This window comes from Lissotriton vulgaris, chromosome 2_1 (genome assembly GCF_964263255.1).
Source record: "Lissotriton vulgaris chromosome 2_1, aLisVul1.2, whole genome shotgun sequence".
Lineage (NCBI taxonomy): Eukaryota > Metazoa > Chordata > Amphibia > Caudata > Salamandridae > Lissotriton > Lissotriton vulgaris.
In genome coordinates, this window is record NC_141687.1 from 1,513,629,161 (window position 1) to 1,513,655,981 (window position 26,821).

The 26,821-nt window shown below is 43.8% G+C and overlaps 1 protein-coding gene across 7 annotated transcripts in view; it reads left to right on the forward strand.

Annotated features, from left to right (window-relative positions):
• NCAM1 (neural cell adhesion molecule 1) overlaps positions 1-26,821 on the forward strand; it is a 766,043-nt gene that overhangs the window by 611,143 nt on the left and 128,079 nt on the right. For 4 of the 7 annotated variants that reach the window (XM_086957372.1, XM_086957369.1, XM_086957371.1 and 1 more), the window contains one exon: positions 6,238-6,369. In XM_086957372.1, the coding sequence (XP_086813498.1) occupies positions 6,238-6,369 (132 nt within the window). Of the gene's footprint in view, positions 1-6,237; positions 6,370-24,870; positions 24,934-26,821 lie in introns of all 7 variants that reach the window. The other 3 variants (XM_086957366.1, XM_086957370.1, XM_086957365.1) reach the window with 1 other exon arrangement.

A 26,821-nucleotide genomic window follows, 5' to 3' on the forward strand; every position in this document is an offset into this window, starting at 1 on the left:
TTTTGGCCCTTGCCCAGTAGGGTTCTGCTCTGGGTACACTGAACGGGCATTTGTCTGCTTTCCTGAGACTACCAGACCAACATTCTTTATCTAAGTCACCCACTGTTCATAGATTCCTAAAGGCCTTGTACAAATATTTCCACCTTCCCCCTTCATTATGCCTCAGTGGGACCTTAATGTGGTCTCATCTACCTCATGTGTGCTTCTTTCAACCCCTGCACAATTGCCCCCTACGGTTGCTCACAATAAAAACAGCCTTCTTAGTGGCAATCACATCTGCCAGGAGGGTGAGCGAGCTGAAGGCTCTTTCGTCCAAGCCTCGATTTTTAAAGATATTCCCCGATGAATTGGTGCTTCGCACTAGAGCCTCTTTCCTCCCTAAAGTGGTAACACATTTTTACATGTGGGACAATCTGTTACCTTGCTCACATTCTACGCTTCTCCGCCTCCAAATGAACAGATCTTTCATGCAATTATATACTTGAAAAATGCCATCAATAGTTTTCAAAGTACACAGATTGCCAGCCACACACTTACTTAAATCCTCTATTTTTGAGGGAACAAACCATAAGATGGCTGCCAAACTAAGTGAATGAGAGCTAGATGCCGAGTCACAGCTTGTTCAAGGAAATCGAGCGCAAATAATAAGGACTGAGGAAAGCGGTGCCTACATGGTTAGAAAGCGTTTACCGCTGCAACCGATTAGAACACGAACAGCCCAAGCGAGGAATCCCTCAGAGCAGGCTGTAATACAAGACTGAAAATTAACTCCCATTTGGTGGAAACGTAGGATCACGAGCATGATCCAGTAAGATCCCGAAAAGAAAAGAAACTCAGTCAGAACTAATACCCTACCCTTGACCGGCGGCTGCTGGTTCAACAGATATCCCGTATTAAGACAGAGCCCTGATGAGAATCCGTAGAGTTGACATACCGGATTCGAAACGCGTTGGCGTAAAAAGATTAGCCATTTATTGGTTGAATGGACTGAATGAATTAATTTGAAGTCTATTTTTCCTTTTTTGAACTGCCTACATTCAACTGTAGTTCATTGATTTATGATTGTCATCAAGTTTATACTTTTGACTCTGGTCTTTATGGAATTACGGATGATTTTTTCTTTGTAGTATGAATATTTGAGTGTATATATATCAGAGCAATTCACTTTGTATAATACAACTAGTTATGTGTATGTGTTTGTGTTGTAAATAATCGCGAATTGTAAATAATTGTATATAAGGTGTACAAAACGATAAGGTGTCCCTTTCATACATCAATACTTAAAAAAAGACAAAAAACAAATTAATAATAAAAGGGTTTGAGTGATATACCCGTATGAACCAGGAAGTCTCTTATGGTTTGTTCCCTCAAAAATAGAGGATTTAAGTAAGTGTGTGGCTGGCAATCTGTGTACTTAGTTATATTAATGGTCCAGCTAGCCCCACGTCCCAGGACCTGACTCCCCCATTCTTCAATCAATAGTTTTCAAGCATGGAGTCCAACAAAAAAAGTATATTAAACATAGCCTGCAAAGGCTACAAAATATTCACTTAATTATTCTGTTCATATCCTTTGAAAAGTACTCAACTTCAGCCTATCAGATTGCAGCACCCTGATCATTGACAGTGGCTGCTGTGAAGGCCAGACTACTCTGTAAACATTCTTTTATGTATTACATCGATAGAGGAAATGAATCCAACGACGACACCATCAACTAAATCCCAAAAATCACATCGATTACAGAAAAAAGTGTGGTTGCTCTCCGAACATATGAGACCAAGCATGGTGTCATTCCTGACACCAAATACCTACTGGACATCTGACAATGACAAGCCCTTGGACATGCGTATAGCCCTTGCAAACATTCTTGTTAAGTATCAAGAGGATAGTGAGGAGTATATCGAGGGTGAATGTATATTTCCACCCAAGGCTGAGAATCCTCTGGCAGCCAACATAAGACCTATTCAATACTTTAAGAAATGAGAACCAAATTGCCAACAGATGCAATACCAAAAAGAGATCATACAAGTTCAGTGAGCTTATTGGCTCATGTTGACTGATTACTTTATAAAGTTCCTACAACCTTCAGAAACAAAATCACAAAAGCAACCATCTTTGCCACTACACCTGCAAGCTCTGTAGACATGTCCACCTCCTCCTTGAGCACCACATGTTTTGCCATTGCTTCCAAGTCCAAATTCACAACAAGCCCATACTTAACCTTCAAGACCCGGATCACTACAGTGAAAGGTGACACCTACTCGAAGGATGAATGTGAAATAGGTGAAGTACAGTAGGACCAAGACAGTGGTTCAGAATAGCATGATTATTTAGCACCTTTTTCCCCACCAGCTGCTCCACAACCAGAAGACTCACTGCTGGATGACATAGGATATTTTCATGCTGTTTTAGAAAGAACGTCTAAAAGATTTAATCTGCAAATCCCAATCAAAAAGCAGATTGGTTGAGAGAACACTACCTTCATTAGATGTTTGCTGGTACTTCAGATTTTACATGGACAAAACTAAGGATATAAGAACATCCAACAAACGTTGTCCCTTTAGGCTACCTGGGCTGGGCCCACTCCCGTATAAGCAGGACATTGCCTGCTGACCGGCCTGCATAATTTTTTGCGTAAGAAAGCTAAGCAGTCCCTTGGAGGTAGGTAGATGGTGCATTCCAACAGAAGCATGTCTGCAACAGTTGTATTGTGTGCAGATGTGCTTCTTCCAGATGTTTGCTGTGCAGCTACATTGAAGAGCGGGCTCATTCACCAAGCGCTAATGCTTGGACCTAAAGACAGGCAGCTGACTATTCAATGCACTAACCAGTCCTACACAATGTGTTTCAGCGAAGGTGAGCCTGCTTCCCATTTATTGGATGTTTGGTATACTTCCTGCTATCCTAATTCAAGGATGTGAACCTATGAAAGATCCAGTGCTGGAGAAGAAATTAGTAGTTTACCTGTAACTCTAGTTCTCCAGCATTGGTATCATTCATACATTCACATGTGACCACCTCCCCAGGCAGTCTATCGCTTCCTGTCCTCTGTATGTTTCACACTTGAGCTATGAAATCTGGGTTATGATAGCCTTTAGGGGAAAGAGAGAGCTCGTCCACCTCACTGGCTGAAATGTGGGATGTTTCAAATGAGGTCAATATGCCACTAAACAAACCTTGTTGTCGGCACTTCTGCTATTTAAACACTGTTTATTGTTATTTTAAAAGTGGGAATGCTCAGCTTGGTGACGGGGTTTGATTCAACTTTGTGAAACTATGAAAATTACCAAAGTTAGAGGACTGGAGTTACAGTACAGTAACACAATTCTGGCTAATGATTAGTACAGAATGCTGAAGTGAGTGAAATTGATGAGAGGTTAGTCATTCTTGGAACTGGGTGGGTGAGCCATTTTATCCCTGAGGATGTGGCAGGGTTCACTCTGCTGACCTGGATGTTGGCAAGTGTGAACCTAAGCTACAAAAAGCATTGGCATAGCCAAAAGGTCTCGCCTTTGGTACCCTGTAAGTATTTGACCATGCTGCACATAATCTACTAATTGTTGCCCTCCTATTTCAGCTTTTGCAGGGTAGAAGCTGAGAGGAGACTACAGGCTCTGGCAAGCTCGGTTTGGGATAAATAGGGACAAGGGCCATTTTGCAATAGAGCAGTATTCAATTATTTGCAACAGGCATTGAGCACTTTGCTTACATGTTATATTTCACTCTGAAACAAAAGAAATGAAGTCTTACATATGATTTTACTTCTTAATAAATAGTACTCATAGAAGCGAGAGATGGTGAGTAGTGCAGTGGGTGGAGTGTGGGCTGGGAAGGGCGCCATTGTGGGAAAGAGTGTGGAAAAAGGCACGTAAGCAGGTAAAGAGCAGTGAGGAGGAGGGAGGGTGATTGCAGAAAGGGAGGGGGGTCGAGAGCCAACTCACAGTGTGAAGCAAAAGACAAGGGCACAACAGGTAAAGAAAATGGGTAACAATTCACAAAAACGAGAACAAGGCAAAAAACAAAGGCCCACTAATAGTTAAAATGCAGAAAAAAGGGTGAAAATACAGTGAAAACACTTGGCAGGAAATTAGTGAAAAACTATTTTGTTGAATGTGAGTACTTCAAATAGATGACGAATGCTTTTTGTATCAACGCCCCTCCAGCAGGTCTCCCTTCCCCCACGGCTCCCTCTGCAAACATGAACTAAACAACATTTTCTGACGACTTGACGTATGTGAATCAAATGGAGGAATTTGTTGTTTACACCTAGACTGAAATAAAAAGGTAACTTCTGTTCTGAAAAAGAATATGATTTAGCTTCGCATTACAAGCAGGAAGTAAGTGATGGCTGGCCTCTTGGAGTGCTAGCAGCTGGGGGACTGTGTATGAGCAGACATGGGAAGCGCAAGTGGCGGAGGTGCTGGCAGGGGAGGGTTGAATTTATAGATGCAGCAGTGCCACCTGGGGCTCTTGGAGCCCCAGAAAAAAATAAGCCTGCAGAGGGTGGGTTTGCGTCTTCCACACCCTCCGCCTGCCCCTCCATCGATTGCAAATACTGCTGAAGAGCACAGACAATATTTTTCCAATAACTCAAAATCCTGATGCTAGTTCTGGAGCGGTTTGTCCGCGGCATTAGAATGACTGTCATCCTTCCACTTCTTTTCTGAATATGCGTTTTTTAAGTTTGCTTGTAAAGGGCTCTTATAACCAGAGCACTGCCAAAATCACTTAACAAAATACAGTTCCTTTAGATAGTTCAGTTACAGAGAGTATAGTTCCATATGTTCTCTGCATATGCAACTGTAAATATAACTTGTGGGCCTTGGGATAGATAGATGCTTTTGCATTCTTGATTTCTTAAGCCTTTGGACTTTGCATAGGTGTGCTCGCAGGATTTTGTGATATGACCAACACGGTTCTTGCCTTGTGCAATTAGTGGCAGAGCCGATGGTGTAGGAAGCCAGCGACTAAATGCATCTAGCGCAATGTGTTTTGATGCACAGCTCATGCAAAACCAGCATTTCCAGAAGACTTTTCTGACTTTACTGAAGAGAGCAGCATGCCGTAGCTCGGCTAGTTTGCGCTGGCAAAATGGTCCTGTTCTCCCCAGCAGGCCTCTCATGCTTGCTGTCTAGGCATCCGAACCGTATCAAATAAGTGTTGAAAAATATAGCGCAGCCATTTTTGAAGGTGTGTTTACGGCTCTGGACTAAATCAGTGAATAAATGAGTGCGCGGACTAAAAGATAAATAAAACAAATAGTAAGAGGACTTGTAACAAGGACAGTTGCCACAAAGTGAAAAACACACCCAACTGCGGGACATAGAGCAACGTTTTACCAATTAAAAAACAGGAATTCAGATAGGCACACAAAAGAACAAATGGAAAGCGGTGTATGTGGCCTAAGCACCCTAAATACAGCATGCCTCGCAGAGCAGCGCATGCGTGCTGCTAGGATCGACCTAAACACAAGAAAGGGAAAAGCTAGATGAATCATTGATTTTGATGTAAATATTGAGTCTTAATCTGACGTAGGAAAAAGAAAGTGGAATGGGCTGAGGGCGTAGTCCTTTGCCTTTCAAATGCTTTGATAAATGCTTTTAATGGCTGAATATCCTTTTCACAGCAACAAGATCTCTAAACGTTGTCAACTAGCAGTGGGTAGGCCGAGTCAAACAAATGTTACGCACAGTGCACGTTTAGAGTAGATACAGATAAATCAAATCCCTGCCCCAATTGAAATAAAAAAAAATATATATATAGGTCTTTATTTCATTTCATTTCATGAAATAAAGACCTGCTATATACCTTACAACTGAGAGCGCACTATTATTCTAAAAATACTGGAGATTAAATTGCCGGCTTTGGCTTTACCGGCCCCTGTGCGCCACCAGACAACGGGCGGATTTCCTCGGAGAAGCCGAATTTCTGTTTATTGTGATACATATATATATATATATATATATATATATATATATATATATACATATATACATACAGATGTTTTCAGAACATTATTTTGAAAAAAATGCAAGTAAAGGACTAAAGTTGAAATGTGTGCCTTGCTTCACAGTGCCTTTGATAATATGCGGTGTGTGCTGAAAGTTAAATTACTCCTTTTTCTCTGTCTTGCTCCATTGCGACTTATGGTGCACTCGCATTAGTCTGCTTTGTTTTTACTTTCAATACATGATTGCAATAGCATTGTCACAAAATATGATGTACTCTTTTCCACAGCGAGCATTGAAAATGCAATCACGATTGTGGGCCTGAAACCAGAGACAGTTTATGCAGTACGACTGTCTGCCATCAACGGCAAAGGCCTTGGAGAGTACAGCCCGGTATCGGAGTTCAAAACGGAACCAGTCCGTAAGTAAAGTGAATCTCCTTGGGATCCACAAATGCAGCCCCTTGATCTCTCGGGTGACCTGTGGTAAAGGCACACCAAGTTTGGTCGACCGAGAGTAATTCTGCTTTACTGCCTGCAGCTCAGTTGAAACTTTTTTAACAACAATGTTATTGTTTGCACTGCATTTCAAAGGTATTTTAACGTCTTAGGCCATATGAGGGATGGTTTATTATCCTATGGGGGCACACATGATCTGACCAAAGAATATTTGTTGCATATACACAAAAGCTGTATAAAATGTTCACAAGCACCCTATGTATTGATGTATGTTAGCATATAAGTGTGCCAGACTGTGCCCACTACTGATACAGATTCACTGCGATGTCTAGTGTTAGACATGATTTCACCCTTTCTTCTTCCCCGGTGTATGTCCTAGGTATTTCTGGGCACACTTACAGACATTGCTGCCTTCTCTGCATTGATTATTGCCCTTAGGGATATGTATGGCTTCAGCCTTCTCTTAGTCCTTCTTTGTTTTTTCAGAGTTCATATGTTTTGTGTATTCTTTCCTAATGGGACATGTTGTCTAAAATAGTCACCATTTCTGTATCCTGTCCTTGTACTATCTCCAAATGGGGCTTCTTCCAGAGGTATGACCTGCATAGTCGGAAACTATAATGCAGCCTCATCTCTCTTATTATTCTGCTTGTCATCATCCCTGTAGTCCCCTGATCCGGATATGCGGAGGTTAACTCCAATGACTATAGATCCTGGTTGCGCACTGTTGATGCTTTGACTACTCCTCTGGTTTTCTTTGTATGAAAATGCAGCCTTTGCACTTGGTTTAATTTAAACCAGATTATTGTATCCGTGACCAGTGCAACATATCATGTACTTCTCTCCACATCTTTCAACTTTGCTCAGCTCATCACTTCTTTCAACGACCTTAAGATGGTCTGCAAATTAACAACCTATCTCTCTGCTCTTCTGCTATGCTGTCAAAGAATTCACAAGCAGTCCCTTTGACATCCGCATTTCTTGCGTCTCTTCTGTTGCATGCACTAAGCTAACCAGTAGTCTTTGCTGCGTAACACGCATCACTTTTCAAACCCAGTTTACAATCCAGGCTTCAGTTCTAAGGCACATGTTGTGAGGAGTTGGATTGAAAGGAGTGTATAGCTATTTCGATCTCTACGCACATTGTGTAAGTTACCTGATATATTATTGTGGTCACCAGCTTAATTAACCTTTTTTAGATTGCTGGGTGATGATGCCCCTTGAAAATACATGCTTCCGTAAAATCTTCAAGCCAGTTTTTCTCATGGTGATTGTTGTTGCTCGGATTTGTGAGCCACTGAGGTCAGGATGGTTCAACTATAGTTTCAGCCCCCTTACTTCTCCACTGTTCCAGAGCAGGATTGGATTTGCCTTTTCCTATTTCACCAGACTCTGCTCTGTCGTGACTGCATCTGCTATTATTGATTGCGTATACATCCCTAAATCCATCTTTGCCTCCTATAGTTATCAACGGTAAGGTTTGTAAACTTGGCCCGTTCTCCTTCCTTTGCATCCATATCAACTTCATGTGTCCTTCTGATGTGCATCTGTAGCTCTTCGCCTTACTTTTCAATTTTTTTTTCTCTACCCTTTTTGACATTTCTTACCCCAACTCCATTCAGCATCATGCACCTGTCAGTGTATGTCCACATTACGCTTGCTTCTTAACTTGGCCAATTTTACCCACTCTTTCTGACTTTTCGTCCTGATTGTCCTTCATGCTTCTCCAAATGTACATCTTTGCCTAGTTGCAAAAGTGATTCCTTAACACATTTTTCATAAATATTAACCACCACCGTTTCGTCCAAAGTCTGCTTTGGTCAGAACCCTTGAACCAAAAAGAAAGGACTGCCAAGCGCAGATGTATTATAATACATCCTATGTGACTGCTGAACACTTTCAAGTTTTCCAGCATGATAAGGGGTTTAACTTGTCTCTGGTTTCCATTCATAAGAAATCTTTCATATTTAAGTGTATTTTAAAGAAGGATGCCTGAAATCTCAAAGTGTTGCTTCCCTTGAAAGATCTTGTTTCAGGGTTGTGTGTGCCATAAGATCATTCTCATTCTAACCTTACCTTTTCATACACAGATATTGCGTCCATACAGTTATTCTGTTGATTGAATGAAATGAAATCACACGGAATGATCAGAATTCCGAGAAATGCAAGAATTAATGGTGAATTCAACTGTAATGGAACTGATGTCAAAACCGGTATATCTGGGCTGCGCAACGTAGCCCATGTGATGTAAATGATCAAAATAAATGTATCATAAATTGCCTTTCACAGGGAAACTTGTTGATGGGAAATGTAGCCTGTAAGTACCAGACATATGCCACATTATGGAATACTGTCAAAATAAGGACATTTCTCCTAGTGATCATTTTGCAGTGCTTATTTTTTGACATATGAGAGATTATATTCAGTATCACAGTGACGACACCCTTTGCTAAAAAGGATGTCTCTTCAACTTAGCACAGCAGTTTTCGAGGCATTTGGAACAAAGCTTAGTTGCAATGGAATCCTTAACTCAACCCTGGATCTCAGTATCTTAACCCAGCACCTTCCGACCCACCCGCCCAACTTAACTGCAAGACATTATATTACCAGGTTACAAAAACCATGAATAAATACATTTGGCTAAGGAAATACACTCTAGGGTCAAAACAACTTTACTAACATTTCTGGAATATTCATGTTTATGAGCTCTTTGATCAGTGCATGACATACATTATGTGTCAAATCTTACAATCAATTTTAGGTAATATATCTCGCTATGTGTTCTGTGGCTGAACTATCACTCATTTCATGATTTTTTACCAGTTTTAGCTCTCCAAATGAAACCCCTTTCTTTTCTATACTCAACTTTTCCTACCTCTGTACATGCGTAATGGTATGGTAACATCTACTATAACTATATTATCTGGAACAACCTCATTAATAACATTGACCTCGCTGGAAACACCTTTCTTGTAAATTACAATTGCTCTTAAAGCAGCAGCCCCTCCAAAGTCCTCAAAATACGTAGTGACCTATTGAGCTTGGCCAAAGCATTTGCCTGAATAGAAACATGTATATACATTACATTTCCTGCAGGTCTAGAACTTCCACAGATAAAATGTATGTGTGGTTTGAGAATGAAATGTATTTCACACACTGTGGGATTCATAGTCTCAATGTGCTGGTCTGTAGAGGATCCAGGAATTAACCTGACAAACTTAGGTTCTTTAGAGGCATTATGAATTTTAGGTGAGGGTAGGATACCCCTATCTACCAGATGTTATGAAGAAATAGTGAATTTGTTTCAAAGAGTTTATAAAACCTTGCTACTATCAGTATGGCTTAGGAGGCACTCCATAGTGTTTTACTGGGAGATATTTAGTAATCTTCACTGCAGAGTTTTTGCTTAGTCGGAATCTATTTAAAATATCACACCACTTTGAAACTAAATTCATGATTGGATGATCATCCAGTGGCAACCACTGAGTTACAGCGAGCACCAGTGTTTGGTCCTACTGCAGATCACCCAACAATTATATGGTTACTCCAGTTGGATAAAAGATGACCTTTTATTCTATAAATCTATATCTGTAAAAGTACTTCTAGGAGTGGGTGCAGATGTATATTACGTTTTCGAATTAATAAACAGTCCCGAGTAGCATACCAGTAAAGCTGTGCCAGGAGAAGGTTTCTAAGCATACTACGGGGAACATAATATTACATTTTTCTTAGGTTCTCATTTTCCCAGTGTGTAATCTAATTAGCCTACACTTAGGCACTGAGAAAATGATGCCCAATGTGCAACTGCACATTTTTTTTTCTTTCACTCCACAGGGAGATATTTTCCCTCATGGAAAAATCCGTACTACATCTCCTCCCAGCTTTGAATGTTACCAGCATGATGAGGGGTTCCTCTTCCCATCTTAAAAGAGCAGTTGCTCAAGCCATTTTCTACATTAAATTGCAGACCATTTCCACAGTGGGTAAGGGTCAGACTAAAGTTTGTGAATGCTCAGAAGCAAACAAGTTTGTGAGCGCTTACAGATTTTATAAGCCTAACCACAGCTTGTGCTAGAGAACTCTGCAGTTGTTGGTCCTATTTACGCCTTTCAGGGCTCCTTTTTTTGAATTCCTGGCAGGCTTAAGTGGCGGTGTATTCGGACATAAGATATGCCTTTGTGAAGGCAAACGTACTCCTTTGTGTATGCACTCTCAGTGACTATACACATACTCAGCAAGCTACTGTTGAGTTTCCAAAAGCGACCTCTGAGGAGATAGTGCTTAACAATTTGAATTTAGGGAAAACAGAAGTAGTACCCGAAGAACACTATAGAATTGAAGGATTAGGAGAAACTGAAGTCCAAATTGAAGAAAGATACACAGACGAGTGTTTGCGAAGGTTTGTGGTACTGTAACTAGGAAATAATTTCAACTAGAGTCCCAAATACTAAAGTCAACATCTGAATGTGTTAAGGCTTCATTACATAATTTTTTGCTTTTGTTTCCCAAAAAAGGTTTACTATTTCTCTTACATTTTGTCATTGCTTGAAGTATAAATTTCAAATAAATAATTTGAGGAAAACTGTAACTAGGAAATAATTTCAACTAGAATCCCAAATACTAAAGTCAACATCTGAGTGTGTTAAGGCTTCATTACATAATTTTTTGCTTTTGTTTCCCAAAAAAGGTTTACTATCTCTTACATTTTGTCATTGCTTGAAGTATAAATTTCAAATGAATAATTTGAGGAGTTTGTGTGCAAAGTATGGTATCATAAACACCACAGTAGTTAAGGAAAGAGGAGCCACATGCACAAACGTGTATCACCCCAATGTGATACGAAAGCAGGAAACTTGTCCAGAAATGAAGTGGTAGTTCAGCCTCTGTTTCCAACCTGACTTTCTCTGTCATTTAGCTTCATCTCACATACATCTTTTTATTTTGGTGTGTCTCTGTCTTTTCTTTTCATCTGTGGTCCGTCCATGGGGATACGCAGGCTCATCTTCATCACGTAAGTGCCTTCATATCTTTTATTTGTTTCCTTTCCCTCTGTCTCTTTATCCTTTGATTTAAGTTGTTGTCATATTCACTGGCTCTGCCAGAGTATTCTGTCTGGGAATTGGTTGCCTTGCCTGGAGATGCCACACTATCATCATCCTCAGATCATGAAGCATATTAAATAGCAAAGAATCTTGCTCTGAAAAGGTTTGTGACTTAGGAACTAAACAGCATACAGAGTAGACATTTTGTTATTCCAGACTTTGAGTATACAGTAAAAGCTGAAGGTTCTAATTATCCTAGACAATGTGGCAGGATTAGATAGCAAGATGTTAAAATAGAACTGACTGCTATTCTAAGTCAGGCATTTGCCTTCGCTTGGCCGGTCCCTGTTGGGACGAGGTCCTTGACTGCAAAGCATTTTGTTTGTACCAATTTAAAGTTCATTCTTTTAATAAAGAAAATTAGAAAAAAAAACAGATTTGAACCATAAAATAGAACTGACTTTGGTGCTTCCTTTTTGTTTGTAGTTTGCTGTTTTAGCAGATCCAAATGTTATGGTTAATTGACGTATTCATAAACCTGAGGAGGATCCGTAGTCATTGAGATATGGGTAAGGGAGCTTACAAGCTCCAATATTTGAGGAGGCAGTACTTTCACAACAATTGTAAAAATAGGCCCTGAGATCCAGTGGCCAAGTGACTCTCTGTTCAACCTGTTGTCTACTTTGCCCAGGTGTGTTTCAGAAGAGCTTTTTCTTACCCATATTAAATAACTTGCTTATAACTCTAACAGAGTTTCTGGGCCACAAGACAATGGAGTTGAGATTATCGAAATTGTTGCTGTAATCTAAAATTGATGCTTTTCACTTTAGAGTTTTACTAATAGACCCCAATTTGCACATCTCGTTTTATTGAATATAAGAGACGTTTTTAGTTGGAAAGACCATGGACAAATGTCGTTTGGGAGGGAAATAGTGACTTACATTCCTTAACCCCTTCGATGCTGATGACGAGCTCTGCTCGTCATCAGCTACGGCGCTCGTATGCTGATGACGAGCTCAGCTCGTCATGTAATGCGGCTTTTTGAAAAACAGCGGGGAAAAGCCGCCGCAGCGATGCGGATAACGGCTCTCGATATGAATATCAGATTTAAGGAGTAATTCCATTAATGTGTTTCATATGCCCATTTTCCCTTTTCAGTACCTCCTTGGACAGGTTTGTTTGGGTCAGGAAGATCTTCAGTTTTTCAGTATAGTTACAAACTTGTTGTATTTCAGTGCAATAACTTAATGGCAGGGCCATTTTTCTGTCTTTACTGTCAAAGAATAGAACTCTAATGTACATTTTGAAATACATATCTTCAAATTATCACTGGCTTTACAATATTAAAAAAAAATTCTCATAATATGCACCTGTTGTCTTTTAGTAGTTCGCATCACTACCAACAAAAAGAGAACTTCAGTTCTGCAAGATCAATACACCAGTATTGACTCTAAAAGCTAACGTGTACACTGTATGAACATTATGACATAAGATTTAAAGGACTGCACTTAAATCTCCTCTAAACATTGCCCTTGAGGTTATCAAAGTTGTCTCTACACAACTGTGCTTAAAAGAGCGGGCTTGTGTGAAGAATATGAAGCACCCACTTAATAATAAATTTCTGACTTTGTTGTTGTGATGATTCTATGAGTCATAAAAAGTCATGTTGCTTGACTCTCAAATCAGTATTCATGCAATCCGTGTCCTATTGCAGTAACAGTGTAATTCTAGCTTTTTTGTGGAGAACCCATATCTTTCAACTAGTAGGCCAGGCTAATCTTTTACCTGAAAAAATTGTTCTCTGAAATACACTCGGCTGACAGGCATGTACTAGGAACCACATGCTTTTTTTCAATCTATTGTTAGTGCCCAGACTATCCCTTTCATTCGCCATCATTGACAGCATGTCTACTTTTTTCATGTTTATACTTTGCATTGAGTGGAATGGTGTCCATCTATTATTAAACCCCTGCTCAGCCTTCATTTAAAGTAAAATGGAATGAAAAGAATTTCTAAGGGGACAGCCATACAGAAAAAAGTCTTACAAGCTAATCGGAAAGGTGGGATGAAGGGGCATCTCATGTCACATTGGACAGCGTTCCTCAACTCTGATACTCCGTTCTAAAGTGTATGCTCTATCATCACTGGGTGTATTACTGCAAGTCAGGTAATACGCACACTGTCTGAAATGCTAATTTGAAGCTAAGCCCGTCCTCTCTGCTGCAGGAGTCAAGACTTCTCACCTTTAAGCCCAACAGTAAACAAAGTTTTGAAGGCTTTGCCTGTTAAAGATCAAAGTATTGGTTACTCCTCTTCCACCTTCCTGAAATATTTACAATACTTTAGTGTGCGGTGAGTACTCAACAAGATCAGATATGTTGTCTTTGCTATACAGTTGCCTCCCCCTGTCAGGATCAGTTAGCAGGCACTGAAGGGATATTGTCGATGCTTAGTTTAATTTGTTCTTCTAAGAGTACCAAGATTTTACTAAACAGTCTGTGACATTGTGTGTAGTATAGACACTTCTAAAAACCAAAATGCAAGTAAACGCTGATTGTTTAGCCCAGTAGGAGTGCTTTGCACTGTCATGCAGGGAGTATTAGTTGGACTGCCTAGTGTAAGAAAACTTTCAAATTGCAGATGTACGTTGCTGCTGGAAATGGAATACCTTCATCTTCACTAAAAAGTGAGACCTTAAAGCACTTACCTACGTTGAAGGATTTTCATTGTTGCTTCTGACCAAACCACCACTAAAAACGCACAAAAATCTGCATCGCTCAGATCGCCAAAAGCACCACAAGGAAATAAGCTACTTAGTTAGTGGAGGTATATCCCACTACCACTTAAGATATGCCTCATGGTCATCAAGCCCTGTACTGTCTGTCTCAAGCGCTGCTTCTAGTTATTGGGCTTGTTGGTTGTTTACGCAGTTTCTTGCAAGCATCTTCATGAATGTCACAACATGTTTGCAGAAATCTTAAACAACTTCAGTTATCCAGAGAAAACATGTAATGATCCTAATTTAGCCACCCATTTCTTTCCACCATTTTTCATCTAGAGTTTGTAATATGTTACTCGTTGCTTGAAGCTCAGAAATGGCATTTGAGCCAGGAGTATTATAGAGCACGGTAACTCTTTGAATACAAGCTTTGCACTCCCCTTCCTACTATCTCTGTGACCTTGGACATTCTTCGCAAACTGGTATTTCCTGGAGGGATTTATTCCAAGTGTGGCTCAAGCCTTCTAGGTGGTGCCTCTAATAGGTGTTCCATTAGGACCCCATGGTAACAGTATGTGGGACCCGGCACATAACGCTGGGACTTTCTCTATGTTACGTATGTCTCCCATTAGGGAGAGTTCCCCTAAAAGAACTTTCCACAAAATCTGCCTTAGGAAGGAGAATTCTTCTTCCTCAAAGAAGCAGAACTGTTGCCAGTAGCGATTAGAGTCTCTTCTTTTCTCAAAGCCTGGGCTGTTTCTTGACGTCAATTGACCCCATAGCACTTAAAAGATTAGGTAAATCCTGGTCCTTCTAACTAGCCTGCGCAGGTCGAGACCTTCCATATATCACTTTTGGATCTTGAGGTTCAAGAGGGGTGTAGGGTGGGCCCATTCCTGTGAGTTTTTCGACACTGACCCCAATTGCCTCTAGATACTGCACTTATATTGGCTTCAGCCCCAATGCCCATTGCAGCTTTGACAGTTGCTATGTTCTCCCATTCTCCATCGGCGAGACGAGCACAGGCTGGACCCTGCACTTTCTGGACCTGCTAATACACGGATGCATCCGCCCGTGGGACATTCGCATACTTTGATTGCCTTGTCTGCGGCTCCCCCTTTTTTGTACCCGTAGACCAGGTCGGAATTATCACCGGTTCATCGAAAAACTAAAAGCGCGCTCATCAGCCCTGAAGAGTCACAGGTAGTAACCTGTTGACGAAACACATGTCGGCTGGCGTTGTTTTCTTTTACGAATACCACTTACATAAAACAACTTTCATGGAACTACCGGTGTCGACCTCCATATGATTGCATTATTGTACCAACTGTATACCATATACGTGTGCCCAGGACTTATTTTGTGATGTTTTCATTCCATGTTCACTTTGGCCATTCCTTGAAACTTTTTCGTTAAGCCAGTCCCTAAAGAGCATAATTCAGCACCAGCCAAGGAGTTGGTATGAGAAATTGTCATTCCTGTCGCAAAAGAGTAGGTCAATATTAATTTTAACAATGAATCATATTGTGAGCACCGCCTCAGAACCAAAATGTCCACCCAGACTGCCCTCTTCTTTCAGAGTGTACTCACGAGCTCATGATTTGAGCCTAGAGGCGAAGGTTGTTGCCTTGCTGGAACAGGAGTCTATTACAGGTGTGCCCCTTAAAGAGTGGGGAACTAGTTTCAACTCTCTTTACTTTTTGGTATCCAACAAGGTTAGGAGCCTAAGGTCTTTCAAGGATCTCCACCCTCTGAACCCAGTCAACCAGCAGGAAAAGTTCCAGATTTTGTCCATGAGCCACGTACTGTGGACCTTGAACACATGAGATTGGTTGATGTTTCTAGACCTCCAGGACGCTTAGTTTCATCTTTCAATTCTAACGACCACAAGTGTTCATGGAGGATCACAGTGGGTTCCTAACATTTTCAGTTTGCAGTCCTCCCGTGTGGAGTAATAAAAGCCCCATGCATCTTTCCGAAAATGTTGATAGTCGTGGCAGCTTCACTGTGGAAGTTAGTCGTCCATGTATTCCGGTACTTAAACGACTGGCAGTTAAAGATGGAGTCCCGACTCTGGTCCAAGAACATCTTCAGCACATGATGATTCTTTTTCACGACCTGGGCTTTACCTTCAAATTCCATAACTCTCACCTGACTCGTACCCTGTAGCTAAGTTTTATTGGGGCAATGGTCAACATAATTCTTATGGAGGCGGTTTCCTACTCAGAGGATTGCATATGTTTGGATGAATATTCAAATGTGTCTGACTCAAGTCCAGATCCTGGTTCTGCCGGTTTAGAGCACGTATGGCTCATGCCCTTGTACATCATGCTGGTGACTTACAACAGAGGGCTGATAAGAACCCCAGAATAGTGGCTATGGGGCAGTGGCTGCAACACCAAGAGGGTCGTCTCTTGGGTCAGGTGTGGAACTTTCAAGTTGTGTAATCAGTATCTGTATTGGTTGATGGACCCCTTGAAACGTCAGAGATATTACCTGCGCAGTCTCAGGTTACCAAGATCAGAGATGTCTCTTTGCTTGGCTGGTGTGCTCATTTGGATGATCCGATGGTTTGGTGCCTTTGATCCAGGTCAGAGAAGCACCGCATATAAATGTGCCAGAGCCGCAGGAAGTCCATCTGCCCTGAATATCTTTCTTTCTTCCATCACAGGGACATAATGCTGACTGTGTAAGACACCACTACCAACAATTTTATCAATAGACAGGGCACAGTGTCTTGTTGTAAACCTCATGTTGAGAGACAGTTCACCTGTGGGTATGGGGGCAGCGACGAGGAGTCTTCCCATTAGTGGCCCATCTTACAGGCTCCCTCAGTGTGAGAGCAAATGCCCTCAGTCATCGATTGATGGAATATTATGAATGCGAGCTACAGCTTTGCCTTCCTCATAAGGTTGCAGATCTAATCTTGGTGGCCAAGAAGTCTGCCACCAAATACATCCATACATGCCACTGGAACATGTTTGTTCAGTGGAGTGAGTTGAAAGGCATTAATCCTTGTTCATCTTTCTCACCTGTCTGATGTCTTTAGGTTTGCTTTGCCTCTCTCAGGGTCTGATGGTGTCTACATTGAAAGGCTGTATTGGAGCTGTGTCTCTTTTTATGTCTTTTAACCAACCTTCCCTGCTTAGATTTTCTCTAGTGGTGAATTTTCTGAAATGCTTGTTCTACTTAATCATCCCCCCTCCATTTATTGTTCCTCAGTGGGATCCTTCGTATCTGCTCACCATTCTTACCCAGAGTAGTTTCTGTATTTGATACGGGTCTAGCTATTACCTTTTAATGATTTTTTCCTTCCAACCAGGAAGGATGAACTCTTGCATAGGTGGGACCTTAGATGTACTGTGTCTTGTTAAATTCACAGCACGCCACACAACAGGGTTGATGACCAACTTTTTTGCAGCCTTTGAAGCACCTAAAAAGGACAAGTCTGTGACTAAACACACTATTTCATATTGGGTCATCTTTTGTTACAAAATCTGCTATGCCTTGGCCAAGAGAGCCCCTACAGATGCCATTAGTGTTCATTCCACAAAGGCCGTGATTGCTTCCACATCTGTTTCCAGAGGCGTCTCTGTTACCTACTTCTGCTGAGTAGCTAAGTGGTTGTCCTTGACATACTTCTGCAAAGCATTGTTGTCCTAAGTCTCGGGGTTCTTTCCCTGAATTGTGTTGCATGATTTCCTTGGTTATTCCCACCACCCATGGAAGTACTGCTTTGGGCTTGTTCTTAAGGGAAGGAATCTGCACAAAGATATATCAGAAGAAATGTTAGTTACCTTTTGATAGCAATATTTCTGGTGATTCGATAACCATCCCCCCATATTTCTCACCTTCCTCCATCTTAACTGATGAACTATTGCCTGATTCATAAAATCTCAAAGTGTGCAAATATGTAATTTTCTGTATTTGTGGCTGTTGCACACCTTCATTGGGCACAGAAAAAACATCAATAACCAATGCCAGTCGGCCGATGGGAACGTAATATACTCTGGTATTGTCAGGTCTGGAAAGGGAGTTGTGACTCAAGACATGTGGCGCCATCTAGTGGTATTTGAGTGACATTGCAGGTGAAAACCCAGGTGCAGATTTACAAGCCCCTTGCAACACTGTTGGGCCGCTGCTGCGTCACTTTTGTGACGCAGCAGTGGCATAAACAATGCGGCCAATATCCAAAGTGACGCATCTAGGGAGATGTGTCACGTTGTAAAGCCCTGCATCACATTATACCTGCGTCAGGTATAATGTCTTATTACTTACCGGTAATCTTCATTACCCCGATTAGGGTCCTCCCCGTCCCAGTCCTAACAACGTGAGGCAGTCCTGCCTCCACCCAGCCAATCACAACGCCAGTATTCAAAAGTTACATAAGCCCCTCCCACCTACCGCCATGCCTGTTATCAACAAGACTCCGACACAAACACAGCGGGAGGGCGGGAGGGTACAGGACTGGGACGGGGAGGACCCTAATCGGGGTAATGAAGATTACCGGTAAGTAATAAGACATTACCCCCTCATGGGTCCTCCCCGTCCCAGTCCTAACAACGTGAGGAACTCACAAGCAGAGAACCAACAAAAAACGCAGGACACCAGGGATCCATGCAGAGTACAAATCAGTAAAGATCAACGAACAGCAACGTCCAAGACGCCAACAGAAAAACAGCCAGCAGAGGCATGTAAAACAACAAGCCAAGAAGGTAGCACAAATACGAGACGGGACAGCAGGTGGCCACCCAACAAATTCCCGGATAGAAAACTCCTGCCGCCCCAGCCCAGGAAGCAGGCACAGAACGTGTCTAACGACCCAGCACCAGAGACGGAGGAGGCAGACCCAAAGGACCGCAAAGGCAGGCAGACCGCCAAATGCACCCACTGACCAACCCCAGAACCGGAAAACCATATCCCCCAAGTCACACCTCCACAGGAGACAAACAGGGCAGGAGAAAATGGAAAAACACCAGGGAACAAAGGTGGGAAAAACCGGAGAGTCCAGCGAACCACCAAGTAAGGGGGAACAAGGGACCCCCCCCAGCAGGTAAAACAGGAAAAACACCTCTAGCTGCCAAAGGAAACTGGAAGAACCCCCAGGCAGAAAGACCGGAACAAGCCACAAACCAACCCAATCCGGCAGGAACTCCCAACAGGGAAAAGAAACGAGCAGAGCACCCAAAGCACCCAACCGACAAGCAGAGGTGATGGCCAGCAAAAAAGCCACAGTAGCTGACAACCAGAACAAGACAGCCACCAGCAAGAGCTCAAAAGGGGGCAACAGCAGACCCCCCCAAACAGCAGGCAAAAACCCAAGAAGGCACGAGTACAGGAGAGACCGGCCGACGAAGCCGAAAGCCTAGAAGAAACCGACTCTTCAAAGGGGCAAAAACCACCGAGGAGGCTCCAGGACCCCGACAAGCACGAACCGCCGCCCACTGAGAAGACAAACCGGAAGGGGCAAGGCCCTGTAAAAAAAAAAACAGTCCTGAGAAAATCCAACACAGAGGTAGGATCCCCCAGCACAGGAACGGCCCAATGGGAAGAACACAAAGAGAAAAGAACCCCAAAGACGACCACAGCACCCAAGGGCCGAAGGCCGACGAGACAACGGGATGCCACGAGCCACCACAGAGGAACAGCCCAAAGACGCCAACCACAGCCGCACAAGAGCCAGGCCGTCAGAAGCAAGTGACAACAGGGCAAAAACCAGCTGTGGACCAAAAAGCGGAGCCGGAGTCAATGAAGTCCGGCCAAACCCGACCCCCGCCAGCAGCAGCAGGAGCAGAAATCAAAAACAGAGAGGTTAACGATACAGACACCTACACACACCCCCTTACATCCCCAGACTATGCAGGAGGAGAAAAAGGAGGGAAGGCACACAGAAAGCCCGAAGGCCAAGGAAATGTGCAGGGGCCATGCAAATCCACACCAAATTGAACCAAACAAAGAAAATGCGCCGCTGAAGCGAGCACAGAGGGCACAAAACAGAGGACAGGAGGAAACGGCCCAAGCAGCGTCTACAAACGAAAACGCAGTCAGTCCTGAACACAAACTCAAAGCCCACAGAGGAGACACGGCCCAGAGAGAGCTGCGGGAGCCCGAACCACCAGAGGCACAAGACACACCAATGAGCCATAGAGTTGTGGGAACAACACATGGAAGCCAGCAGGAACAGAGACATGCAACTGGTCCCCCCAAGAAGGCCCAAGCAGCAAATAGCCACGGGAAGGCCAGCACGAATCAAAAAACTCGGCCGCCACCAAGGACCCCAACGTGGCGCCCAACCCCAAGGACAGGCGTCCAAGGACAACAAGAGGAGAGAAGGGAGCTGAAAATGCACCCCAAACACCAGGTCGGGAGAGCAAAGCCACCAGGCCAAAGTAGGAACCAGAACAGGGGAGAGAGGAACCAGAGCCATGTAACCTGCACTGAAAAGGATACAAAGAGCCAATCAGAAGAAACACCAAGGACAGGAGGAACAGGCAAACCCAAGGAACCACAGCCGTGGAGGCAGCCACCACCTCCTGGAACCGCAACCAACCCCAAAGGGCAGAAGGGCGACCCAGCAGGACCCACAAAAGAGCCAACAGGGAAGAGAACCGAGCCGGAGGGTGAAAACAACCCCCTGCAAAGTGATGAACAGGCCCCGAGAAACCGAAGGCCCCGAACAGGAACCAGAAGAAAAATGGCCAGAACCACAACGAACCCCAGTAACCGGAGCAAGGCCACAACGCCACCATCGCCAGAACAGTCACAAGGAGGGTGGAAGCAGAAACCGGACAAAAGCCACATAGGGAAAAGCCAACAGCACCCCCCAGGCGGTCACCCACCCAGGTATGGACCAGGCCTAACCCTGCAGTACAAAGAACAACAGGTGCAAGCAGAGCGGAACCGCCAACCAGCAAAAAACCTGCACAGCAGGAGCCAGCACCGCGGAAAAAACCTGGGGAACAGGAGAGAGGCCGAAAGGCAACACCCGAAACAGAGAAAGGAGCCCATCCACAGCAAACCGCAGGAACCGCGGACCAGCCAGACGGATGGAACGTGAAAAACAGACAACACCCAAATCCAGGGAAGACCAAAAAAAATTAAAAATAAAAAACACCCACCAGGAAGAGGGGAATGACAGACCGCAAGGGGAACAACCGACCAGCGGCACCAAATGGTATAAAGCCCCGGGACACAGAGCCGTGCAAAAAGGAACCAACGGGCGCCAGGACCAAGAACAAAGAGGAAGAGGAACCTTGGCCCGCTCCGCCACCGGAACCAGCACAACAGCGCCCAGAGACAAAAAGAGACCGACGCCCAAAGAAGAAGGTAAATGCAACACGGGCCAAAGGACAACGGAGCAACCGTAAAAACAGCCCAAAAAGGGGGACAGCCCGGAATGGAATCCGGAAACCAAGAGCGAAGACCGACAGGACCCACCAGTCGGAAAGCAGACCGGACCAACAAGCCAGGAACAACGGATCCGAGCCCCCAAAACCGTAACAAAAACAGCAACGGAGACAGGGAACCCACTGCCAGATGAACACCAGGAGTGGGACACAGACCCAAAGAAAAAGAGACGCAACCGCAACCACCAGGTCACAGAGACCCCCCTCCCAGGGCACAACAATACCCAAAACCCTGGACGACCAACACCCAGGGGCAGCCGTAGGCGCAACAGAGGCCAGGAACCAAACGGAACACAGCCTCCCCCACCCCCGACCACGAAAGGGCCGAAAGGAAGACAGAGCACCACCACACAGACTGTCAGTAGAGGGAGCCAAAAAGCCACAGAAAAACAGACAGTGGACCAAGACGCCAGCACCACGTCAGCCGAGGAGAAGACTCAACCCATCAAGCCAAGACAGGAAGGAAGGCCCGCAAACAGCCAAACTCCACACAACCCATGAGAAGGAACAGTGAAGCACAGGCCGAACAAGAGCCAGCACGCACCCCAAAAGAAGAAGCAACACATGGAAATGCAGGAAAGTGAGAAATAAAGTCCGCCAGGCGAAACCACCATCCCAGAAAACGAGGAAAACCCTGCGTATCTGCCGCAAGCCATGCATCAGACAGGATATCCAACAGGACAACATGGAAGGAAAAGGTCAACCACCACAGAGTAAACAAACTGTGCGGAAAACCCCACAGCATCCATGGATCTAGGGCCACAACCCAGCATCACCCTAATAAAGACCTATCCTCAGGACAACGCAAAGTAGGCCCTGGCAGCACATACTGGGCAGCCAATACCAACAACTGTGGAAAATCACAGATTGAAACTATATCAACCCAGGTAATTGGACAGCATAGGCAGGAAGATCTCGTGAACACCAGTAGCCCTTCACAGTATTCAGCGCAGCCCCAGAATCTGCAAAAATGTCATCCACCTGCAGAACCTGGAAACTATGCCGCATGGAAACAGCCCAGGCAGGCACAGGTGAAGACGACCCTTCGCACATGGTGAGTGAACCCGAGCAATCGAACCAAACAGGAACTCACCACACAACAAAGGAAGTGCCCAGCAACCTCCAAGCAACACTGCCCCCAATCACCAAATCACACAACGTGAGACCGGTGAAAATTACAATGGGCAGCCCTGTAGTCTCCACCCACAGCCCCAGGTCAAAAGACCACGACCGTGGGGGCCAGACGCTGCACTAGAACCACAGCGCCGGAACGACCCGGGGCCAGGACACCACAAAAACTCCCCGCCCCAGCCCAGCACATGAACGGGGAGAGTCCCTGACCCCAGAACAGGAGCACAGCTGACCGGGGGACCGGAGCAGCCGCGCAGAGAGAAAAACCCACAGGAAACAATGCAGAAGTAAAAAACTGCAAATGAAATACTCCTGTGAAATACACACAGTAAATAACGCAAAAGCATAAAACTGCAAACGAAACACTCACGGCACCGTCCTGAAGAAAGCCAGAAACAGAAACAGGAACCGGGAGCACCAGCGTTCCGACAGCCGTCGGAGCAGAAAAAAAACAGGCATGGCGGTAGGTGGGAGGGGCTTATGTAACTTTTGAATACTGGCGTTGTGATTGGCTGGGTGGAGGCAGGACTGCCTCACGTTGTTAGGACTGGGACGGGGAGGACCCATGAGGGGGTAATGTATGCAGGGTGGGCGTTCTCACGCAGGAAAGCCTCGTAAAAGTGACATTGTGAAATCTACACGAATTCACTGCGCCACTTCTAGGACACCACTGCGTCAAAAACTTACACCTGCTTGAAGCAGGCGTAAGGAGTGACGCAGTACAGTAAGTATAGGCCACAGCATACATTGCTGGAGTTGCGTTGTGCTTGCGACACAACTCCAGCAATGCGTGACTTTTGGGCCAACAGATACGTCAACATTTCTGACACATCTGTCAATCCTTGTGCCATGGTGCACCATATTGTAAATAAGGCGCATCCATGGTGGAGCAAGGGTATCGCAGGCTGGTGCAGGGAAACTGACGCATCTCTACAGATGCGTCAGTTTCTTTTAAATCTACCCCCTTCCACCCCCCACCCCTGTTAAAAGCCTGGAAGGAGAATTCAAAATACTAAGAATATGCTGGAAGATTATGGATCCACCTTTCTGTTACCACCTTTGTTGGAGCCTCCTCCCGACAATATCCACAACCATAGATGTGCTCTATTAGTGCTCTGCTATGTGTTATATAAAATGAGTTACAATCTAATTGTGCAGATCAGTGTTTTGTTCCCACATATTGAGGACATTTACCTTTCTTCAAAAGTCAGCCATTTTGTAAAGTATCCAGAAAACATCTCTGGCCTAATTAATGCATGTATACCGTGAGGCCCACAAGCGATGCCACACTCCACGACTAAAAAAAATACCTGAGCCCTGTAAGTGCTTGCCATCTATAACATTTGAAAGTCTTGTACACCAGACACGTCCACCCTAGGTCTAAGAGTGCTGGACCCATTCCAGATGTTCCGAACAATTTTAATTATCTGATTGGAAATGTATCTTACATGTATATCCTGAAAATCGGACATTGCTCCTTCCCGCCTTGACCTGATAGGCACCTTAGCCGTGCGTATTTCACAGCGGAAGCTACCTTACTGTGCTGCACTGCGCCTGTATTCTTGAAGTATTATACACAAGATGCTATTGTTTTATTTAAACGAAGCCTCGAATTTATAATTGCTATGTAAAAGGACGGACAACGCCCCACAAGATGTCCCTTTAAGCCCGTATTGCTCGTCAGTCGGATTAATGATACCTTCCATGTTTGCCTAGTTTGTGCCAAACCCCCGAAGCATATTTTTTGCCGCCACTATACGTAATCGTCTGAGCTGAAAGCTCTTGCACTCAAGGGAGCAAACCTTTCATTTGTAATTTTAAAGCGATTACTTTCTGGCTCTTGCGAGGAATGAGAGAATAATGAAACTTTGTGGCATTTCTCCACTGTCAGCACATCGTGCCTATCAATTATTAAGTCATCTTTCTCCTATTTTACGAATCCATTATTAACTATCATAACTCGTCTACCGTCCAGAAATGGGCTCACAGCTGTGCCTTAAAATGATCTCTTGCCAGCGCTGCGCCTCATCACCGCAGAATTTCTGCATTTGTAAAAGCTCATAAAGCTTGGGGGGGATCTTCCCGCCCACTTCTCTTCCTGTTTGCTCATTACTCGGCATGCATTAATGATTTATCTTCACCATGTTTCACCTTTACGTGTCCTAGCCATCGTTCCTGTTTCCATAGCAACTCGCCCTCCCGCTGAATCGGAAACCACAGGCTGGTCGAGTGAGTACGCAGGCGCATCCTTTGCAGTGATGGTGGCTGCGTGGTGCTGTCGCATGTGGCGCATGCGTGTCATCTAACGCCTGCCTGGCTGGGGTTCCGATTGCGACAATTGGAAGCGTGCATGGAAACGTTTTGTAAGCGGCCTAATCGCATTTCTTACTATCATCGTTTGTTAGTTATTTGTTTTCCAAATATCGTGTGCATCTAACACTTCAATTTACACGAGTGAAAAGTTAACTTTCTAAAAAGATGTCAAAATAGAGAAATGTCCCCCCACCCCCGCATACATGTGCGCTTCTCAGGGGCAGATCTTGAGGGTGAAGGAAAAGGTGCCATTAGCAAGAACATTGACCCTCAGGCTGCTATTTGAATTAATAAATACAGCCATAATCAGTGTTCCCTCAGACCTGTGAGTGCAGGTGGCAATGCACGAGCTGCACCAATGGAAGCTACTCCCCGGGCGGGTCCTATATAAATGGACAGTGTACTTTGTAACAGGGAGTGTGCCAAACGGGGCAGCAGTGTAATAACGGTTATTGAACAATGACACTCTTATTCGAGCTACATTCTAGAGATGACGGAACGAATCTTTAAAAATGATAACATGGTGAATGTTGTGCCCAGTGCTACAGATGTACTCCTGATCAACACATTCAGCAGGAAAGCTACTTTAGTCAGTCAGTCAATAATTCTTTGTTCGGCATATACATAGCTGTAAAAGACACAGATAAAAAGCAATGAGGAATACAAAAATGAAAAATAATACATCTAAAAATACAGAGATAACATGTATCAATTGGCAGTAACCCCCACCTAGAAAGGCACCCATGCCAATGTGCCAATAAAACAAGCAAACAGACAGCCAATGCCGCCCTTAGAACAAGGAGAAAATAGGTAAGCACTTCCTCTTACCCCGCCATTGAGCTCCTTGGCCTTAACGCAGCTTTTAAAAAGGCACAGAAACTCTTACACACTTCATAAGTATTTAACAAAACATAAAACAGTGCATCCTTACGCATCCTAAAAATTAAACATTTTACTATAGGTTTCAGAAAAACTTTAAAATTGAGTCTAAAGAGGTACATAAAAACATCAAATGCATTATCTTTTGCTCCGAATGATCTTCACAGGGACAAACTATTCCTGACGCCACTGCCTGAGCCCCCAGCCCTGGAAAATTCAAAAGTCTCACCACATTGACAGCCCTGAAGCGGAGAAGAAGAAACCTTTCCCATTGTGACAAAGGAAGGTTGAAATACAGATCGTCGTGTTCAAGTTTATGAAGTTCACAATACCATTTTATTGTTTTTTTTGTGCAATTCGCCTTTAAGTCTCTCAGAATACCATTGATCTGAACACAGCAGTTTGGTCTTTTGCTTCTCCAGTATTGGATCTTTCATAGATTCACATGCTTGAACCATTCCCTTTTGTCGAAGTGGGAGTCCCACTGTACCACAGTAAAGCAGCATGTAACTGCATCATAGGCTATAATGGCAATGCAAAATCAGTTTAATGGCCTATTTATGTCCTTTTTAAAAAAAAAAAAAAGGATCAAACTTGAACTAAAACCAATCAGGCAACAGCACCCTCTAGACCTGATATATGTGGGGAGCTTCTAAGGGGAGGAGGGTGGGTCACATGTGACTCTGTGAAAGATAACAATACTGGAGAACTTAAGTTATAGGTAAGTAACTCTTTTTCTTCTCCAGTATTGGATCTTTCATAGATTTGCATGCTTGAATCAGAATGGCGAGCAGTTTTTTTTTTAGGTAAATATATAAGTAAAGGAACTACCCTAGAAGATGGTGGGTAACAGTCTAACACATATCTATAAACATATATATTTATATATATCTACACACACCTGTATAACCATGTATGCATAGCT